This window comes from Oculina patagonica, chromosome 3, assembly GCF_052425735.1.
Source record: "Oculina patagonica isolate OP01 chromosome 3, crgOcupat, whole genome shotgun sequence".
NCBI classification, from domain to species: Eukaryota; Metazoa; Cnidaria; class Anthozoa; order Scleractinia; family Oculinidae; genus Oculina; species Oculina patagonica.
Genome location: NC_135760.1, coordinates 4,464,193 through 4,471,444, shown reverse-complemented (window position 1 = coordinate 4,471,444; position 7,252 = coordinate 4,464,193). Strand labels below are relative to the sequence as shown.

General features: G+C 41.0%; 1 protein-coding gene across 2 annotated transcripts; it reads right to left on the bottom strand.

Moving 5' to 3' along the window:
• Positions 1–84: 84 nt before the first annotated feature.
• LOC144646268 (uncharacterized) lies at positions 85–6,752 on the bottom strand. Of its 2 annotated transcripts, none has more exons than XM_078505799.1 (4): positions 6,596–6,752; positions 2,396–2,589; positions 1,665–1,917; positions 85–442 (listed from the first exon to the last, which is right to left on the bottom strand). In XM_078505799.1, exons 2-4 carry the CDS (start codon positions 2,555–2,557, stop codon positions 171–173), a joined length of 687 nt encoding a protein of 228 aa, XP_078361925.1. In that variant the 5' UTR covers positions 2,558–2,589; positions 6,596–6,752; the 3' UTR covers positions 85–170. The 2 variants fall into 2 exon arrangements, with proteins under 2 accessions (XP_078361925.1, XP_078361926.1); XM_078505800.1 differs by having other exon boundaries at positions 2,396–2,599; positions 6,596–6,724.
• Between the last annotated feature and the right edge of the window lie 500 nt (positions 6,753–7,252).

The following is a 7,252-nucleotide window of genomic DNA, read 5'->3' as shown; positions in this document are numbered from 1 at the left end:
CTTCTGTAAAGGGGCTGTCAAAATCAATAGGTGACTGGCACTTTTAGTAGAACAGCAAGAAATAATGCAGTGACACTAGTGGCCGTCAGTACCCTTTTATTAGCAGAAAGATCTTTCACACTTCAACAAACTCAAGATATCATATACATCTTCTTGAAAAAGTTTACTGTCTACTTTTTCTGCAATAGTTCCACTATTTTTTCTGCCAAGGGTGTGGCCGAAGCAGGATTTTGCCCAGTCACCACTCTGTTGGACGCACAGACACAAGGCTGGAACAGGGGTGCATTTTCAAACACTGCCCCATGTTCTTTTAGCCTGGTTTCCAGAAGGAACGGCATCGCCTCTACCAACTTGACAGCAGCCTCTTCTTCGTCAGTAAAGCATGTCACTTTCTGGCCTTTCACTAGGTATTCACCATTTGATAACTTGGTGTTTACAATACCTGGAGAGGAATAGGAAGACCTTTGTTAGTGTTAGTGGTTTAAAATGCCAATATTGTCAACCCTCCAGGTTAAGACCATTTTAGTCGCCATGGCGACTAAAATTTTGGAGCTGGCGACTACATTGGAACGGAAGTCGCCAGCCTGGCGACTAAAACTGAGAAGAAGGATTGAAAGCGTGAGCTTAATTTAGTGACTAAAATTTTTCACTGGCAACCAATCTTGAGCAGTTGGTGGCCAAATGGCCACTAAGGAAAAAAATAAACTTGGAGGGTTGATTGTTTTATTATTCAACAAATTGTCAACAAAAGACAATCTTTATAGCTGGATAAACTGTGTTTTGCAGTGCATTGGAAGTCATCAATGGATCATGCCAGAACGTCTGTTACGTATGGATGACAGATAACAAGGACCACTTATCTTTATACAGTGTGTCCGGGTATGGTGGCAATTTACTGAATAATAATTTGGTTCATTCTAAACTAATTAAATAACAATCTAATGGCTTCTGTTTTGAGGGGTACAGATTTTGTTACAGTTGATTTCAGTTTATTTTGGCCGCCCATTTTGCGAAGTTCGTTGGGAAATTGGAAACTTTGTTACAAAGTTGCCAATTATATTGCGAGTTTGCGAATCAAATTGCGAACTTTGATACAAAGTTCCCAACTTTGGCCCGACTGAACTTCCCAAGTTTGGTAGTTGAGGAGAAACTAGACATATTGTAAGGTTTTTGTTGACGTCAGTATATTTGTTCAAACAAGTATTTTGCAGTTTGAGTTGCAAGAGTCGCTGAGATTATTCCCACTGCAACCTTGTTTTCTTTAAAATTATAGAGTTCAGATCACCATGACACGTACATCCGAGCAGCATGTCTTGTTTCTCCTCAACTAGCAAACTTGCGAAGTCATTCAGGCCGAAGTTGGGAACTTTGTATCGAAGTTCGCAATTTGATTCACAAACTCGCAATGTAATTGCCAACTTCGTAACAAAGTTTCCAATTCCCCAAGGAACTTCGCAAAGTGGGCGGCCAAAGTTAACTGAAATCAACTGTAAAGTCCAGAGGCAAATTTAGGGGTAAGAAAGGGTGGCTAGCTAGCCACACCCCTGAATCTGCCAATCTGTACCTGAAGTCACTGAATGTTCTCTCATTACAGCCTTTTATCCCCTTGCTGAAAAAAGAAATTCAGAACTCTGAGTGTTAACACTACAAATTTTGTCACTTACCAGCAGGCCCATGGCAAACTGCAGCAGCAATCCCTCCCTTTTCGTAAATCGTTCTCACAGCTTTGTTCAAGGCCTCGCAGTCTGGTAGGTCAAACATGGGCCCATGTCCTCCAACACAAAACACCATGTCAAACTTGGTGGGATCGACAGAGTGGATAGGAGTGGTGTTATCAACTGCCTTCATTGCTTCACTGTCTGCTAGGAATTCTTTGCAGACTGGGTCGTCCTTAAATTGTTCAAGACTGCCAGGGTCCTGATATTGAAAGTGAAAAGGAAGCAAAATTCTGTTTCCTTAAAACCTGGTCAAACAGAGATGCAAAAAGACACAAATTTTCAACTTTTCAATGTTTTGTTTAAACTTGTGTGCACTTGCATTGACTTGCATTTACTTTGGTCGGGATCAAATTTGCAGGCAAGTCAACCCATGCTAGTCAACACAAGTCTTGCTGTTTACTTCGAGTACTGTATTGCAGCATGTGCAGTAGCACTGTGAACTTGCGAGTCCGTTTGGCCAGGCTTTAAAGGTTACCCATCTGTTCAAGGTTTTGCAGTGCACTAACTTAAGCTATTTTGTACTGCACATAATTTGTGTGAACAAATAAGCGCCGCAGTCCCAATGCGGAGCAGGCTGAATTGTAGAATACAACCAGTAAAATTGACCAATCAAAGTATGCATACTTTCTGAGTGATATGACAAATTGTAATATTTATGATGACAACAAACTTCTTACCAATGGAGCTTTTCCTCCTTTTGGGCTGACACATGTCATGTCGTACCCTGCCTTCTTGAACACATGGTATGGATGAGCCATTTCTGGTAAATACCACCCTGTCTTTTTACCAGTGTTCCCCATGTCTTCATGGCTGGTGAGAACCATCAATACTTTAACCATTTTTTTAAGTGATGTCGGTTGGACTCTTGCAACTGAAATTGAACGAGGATACCAGAAAAGAAAATAAGTTAATTGTTCTGAACAATTGTAATATAGTGGCACTTATTAAGAGGTCTACAATCCTAGACAAAAATCCATGGGACACTTAAAGAAATAGTGCTCAGTGACCATTCCCTTTGCATTAAGAACGCATTGTTTAATTTTCCGAGCCCCCCTTTCCCCCCAAAACAATGTTGAGATATTTTCCCACGGTATGATGGATAGAAACCAACATTGAATTGGGGGTGGGGAGGGGGAGGTCAATTTTTCGTCGAAGTGGTTAAGTGTCCCAGGACTTTTGTCTAGGATTGTATTTGTGAGCTCGGTATTGAACTCGCTATTTTTGGCTATAATGCGATTGCACATGTATTATTTCAATGAAATATCAACGGTTTTAATGCAAATGTAGGTCCACGGCATAAAAGACGTGACACGTGACATCAGAAAATAAGGGGGGAGGGGTGGGTGAATTATTAAAAAAAGGCCAGAGAAGCAGGACTTATTTGGATTTGTGGTCGCTTTAACTGTATCTTTGTATAAAGAGGACAGTGTTTTGTGACAAAATCGATTAACTCATCACTTTTTGAACAGATTCGAGTCAATAGGGATCAATATATCGCCTGATCAGACATGAGGACTATGTCGGAAAGCCCCCAAAACGATATCTTTATCGCAACAAAACAAACTTGACAGGGTTTCTACAGCGATTTATCTTCTCAAACAGGCAAATCTCTTTTTGGTCATTGAAAAGAAACCATTCTTTTGGCTGTTAATAATTGAACATGTCTGTTCAGCTGAAATTTGACACGAAGATAAGTGCCACTGTTCTGTTGTAATCATGAGATAATGAGATACGCTAACATTTCTCACAACAGTACTCGCCACTGTTTTCCGCTTTTTTATGCCCTAGCTCAGAAATATATGCGTGAAACGCAGCTAAACCGATTGAATATTCAAATAGAAACCCTTTATGAAGTATTCATAAACGATGCTAAACGTTTTGCTCAATTTCTCACAGTACTCGGTGAACAAGCGTTGAGATAAATAATATATGCTAATTATTCTACTCTTGGTTTACGAGTGAGTACTGTTAAAAAAGTGATTAAACGAAGAACCAGTTACAACTATCGAACGTCATGGCATTGAATACACTATTCTTGATATGCTGAGATGAAAACCCAATGAAAATGAGCACGTTCTAAATATTTTAGCTCAAAGAATCATGCGAGTACTGTTGCGTTTCCGGTCGAGCACTGTTCAGGGTACTTACAGTTCTGAGAGGAAATATGATGGTTTTGAACACTTAGGCGCTGTTTCTTGGCAAAGAATAATAAAGATGGAAAGCAATAACGATCCCTGACATTAGTGTACCATGTTATACTGAAAAGAGTTCGCAAAGCTTGTATTTGGGCGCTCAAAGACTCACAAAAGAAAGCAACAGAAAAAACAGTCAATTTCTCCCAAGGAACGGATTCCAACAGCTACACTTTGTGGCTCGAAAAGAACTCCAAACAGAGCTTCCTTGTTACATGCTGTAACTGTTCACAAACATTTGTGCAAATAACTGCTAGAACAAACACATTTTAAACCTATGCAACCTTCTTTCGGACGCAAAGACAATCCCGATTTTTTCGCACACAAATACAATCCTAGACAAAAATCCATGGGACACTTAAAGAAATAGTGCTCAGTGACCATTCCCTTTGCATTAAGAACGCATTGTTTAATTTTCCGAGCCCCCTTTCCCCCCAAAACAATGTTGAGATATTTTCCCACGGTATGATGGATAGAAACCAACATTGAATTGGGGGTGGGGAGGGGGAGGTCAATTTTTCGTCGAAGTGGTTAAGTGTCCCAGGACTTTTGTCTAGGATTGTAGCTATAGTCTAAAGCCCTGACCAAATGGCAATGCAAGTAGACGTAAGTTGAAAACTTGCATCTCCATTTGGCCAGAACTTGCGCGCACTTGCATTCACTTGGGTCAAGCACACTTAGGTAAATGCAAGTTTTTCACCGTTTGGCCAACCAACGCAAGTCAACACATTTTTTGCAGTTTGTTCAAATACTGAATTGTACCTCATGGCATTTTTAATGGTTTTCTGTAAACTTTGGTGCACCTGCAAGTAAACTTGCGTGTCTGTTTGGCCACCAAACACAAGTCTGTACACAAGTATAACTTGCAATTACTTGCCTACCATTTGGCCAGGGCTTAACACCTGACCCCGGAAGAGGGGAGGTGGGACTCCCATGATGTATGAAAGGGACAGTGATGCTCAGCAGTTTGAACTTAACCAATAAAGGGGACCAATCTGGGTGTGGCTTATTAAGCTTTTTTTTTATCTCTACGGGATGCCGTTTTTAATGCCTGATTGATCCTGACTGCGAACACAGTATAATAGCGTTTTTTATTTCTTCACATGCAACCCTAAACGAGACATCAACAGTGAATTTAATGCTGGGATAAACACTTCATTTGACTAGCATTCCATCTGATCCAGGGAGGAGTAGAAATACCCCTGACAGAAACTGGAAAAAGCTCTGGGCCAATGGGTCACTAGGCCTAAACATAGACTTTACCTACCTACCAACCAACCTTAACTACATATCTAGAATCGCTACTAATGGTACAATTTTGAGGATAGCAGTTTTTGTGTGAGGTATAACTGCTACAGAGGTAGGAAGTTTATTAAGAAATTGACAATGCATGCACGGCTAGTGTCAGTCCCAAACTTGTCGGGGAAAGAAAATATTGCGTGACAAGCAATGAGAACCCAAAAAATTTGCATGCATTTGGTTTTAAGATCCTTAATAGCCTCCTAAGCAGGGCTTTTCCTTTGCTTGCCACACATTCTTGGGTAATTTACCAAATGAATGTATAAATATGAGGTTCTGATTTAGGATACTTCTATGTACATGGGCCCTGAGCACCAACAATAGGCAAAAATTCCATATGACACCAGAACTAACAATGTGTCAAATTCATCATGCTAATTAAAACTGAAAAGATTATTAAATTTTGTCTGTTTCATTTGTTTTGTGTCGGATCTTTTGTAGAATGAGGCAGTAATGTTATTCAATTTCAGGTCAGTTTTCTTTTTGTTTGGTCACGATGACTAAGCAAATTTAACCATCACTGCGCATTCAACCGGAAATGGTTTTTATGACCAACTTTGTACAACTACAGACCTCAGTTACAAATTTGGCACACAGTGTATTAACTGTATTAAACATGAAAGATATTTTCGCACAAATCCAATCTTGATTATGCAGATTAATTTGCGAGTGTCGCTCTATCTATAAGTTCTCTGTATGCTCGAAAAATTAAAAGAAAATGCATAAATGAGGACAAATGAGTTTGGGCGACACAGAAATCTTACGTAATGCCGCAAACTCGATCACATAAAATTGTGCCAGGGGCACTGAGACAAGGCAAAAACAGTTCTGTCCTTGTGTACCGGTACATGACAAAACTTCATTTCTAGCAAGCATTTAGTGGATAGGAGAAGTTAAAGAACTTTGACACGTGTGGTCAGTTTAGTTTAATGAAATTGTACTGTACGTTCGCGTGACAATTTTATATTTGGAAAGGTGCAATGTTACAGCCATCAGCGAGCATATTTGCTTCTTTTTACATGTAATTTCACAGACTCGAACTGTTTTGGTGACTATTTCTCATTTCGTGTTGCGCGACCTTCGGTCCACATGCACAACGACAAAATGGTTGGTCTACTTCCACGGGAGCTCGACGGTGTAAAGCCCGGGCCAAACGAGGATGAGAGTTCAAACTCTCACTCTCGTTTGGCATTGAACTATTATGCACTCTCATCGACTTTGAACGTGTTCGATTTTTCTTGAGAGTCTCGTTTAGCCCGAGTTGATGATAGTCGATGAGAGTTGACGTAAACACTCATGAGAGTCAACTCTCATCCTCGTATGGCCCGGGCTCAGACGTCGTTTGGCCCGGGCTTAAAAATATGTTCAATATGCAATTTGCATTACCTGTTTATCCTGACAAAGGTAACACGTACGAGCAACGTCTGTAGCACTTCAACAGACCCTCTCAAGTACTCAAGTTACTTGTAACCTCCGATGCACAAAACTTTACGGTCAAATGCGCCGTTCGAATGTTCAGTTTTGCGGTCTGCACCGTTTGCAAGCTCGTCTCTCATTGGCTGATGGTCAGTTCTGATGGGGCGTGACAACCCACTGTCGCGTGGCGTGAAAATCTAATTAACCCAAGTGTTTGTTAGCGACGGGTACCGGTTTTTCCATACCGTAAAATTCCGGTTATAAGCCCTGGGCTTATACAACTTCGTAAGGGGTTTTGGGTGGGCTTATAAACGGAGGGGCCTATATCCGGGAGGGATTATAAGTGAAATAAAAAAATTGTTTCGAAAAGCTAAAGTGACGTACACGGGAAGCCGGGAAGGTCACCCGGCTTTATAAATTTTTGTCAAGAGAGCTCTCTCCTCCGCAGAGGCCTCAATTTGCGTATCCGGGAACGGGCCACCCCTCAACCTCGTTCCCAGGGCGCTTTTCTCTTCAGAGCGGGGACGAGGTTGGGTCACCTCTATCTGCTTGAAAGGGTCATTATCCTTTCGCCTAATGTTAATGTCACCATCCCCGCACGTGTATTACACTTTCCAATTTAACTAA

Excerpts from the sequence above, each read along its gene's own strand:
- LOC144646268 (XM_078505799.1), bottom strand. The coding sequence starts at position 2,557 with ATGGTTAAAGTATTGATGGTTCTCACCAGCCATGAAGACATGGGGAAC. Across the intron at positions 1,918-2,395 it reads AAGGAGGAAAAGCTCCATTG|GACCCTGGCAGTCTTGAACA; the intron begins GTAAGAAGTTTG and ends TTTCAATATCAG. Across the intron at positions 443-1,664 it reads AGTTTGCCATGGGCCTGCTG|GTATTGTAAACACCAAGTTA; the intron begins GTAAGTGACAAA and ends ATTCCTCTCCAG.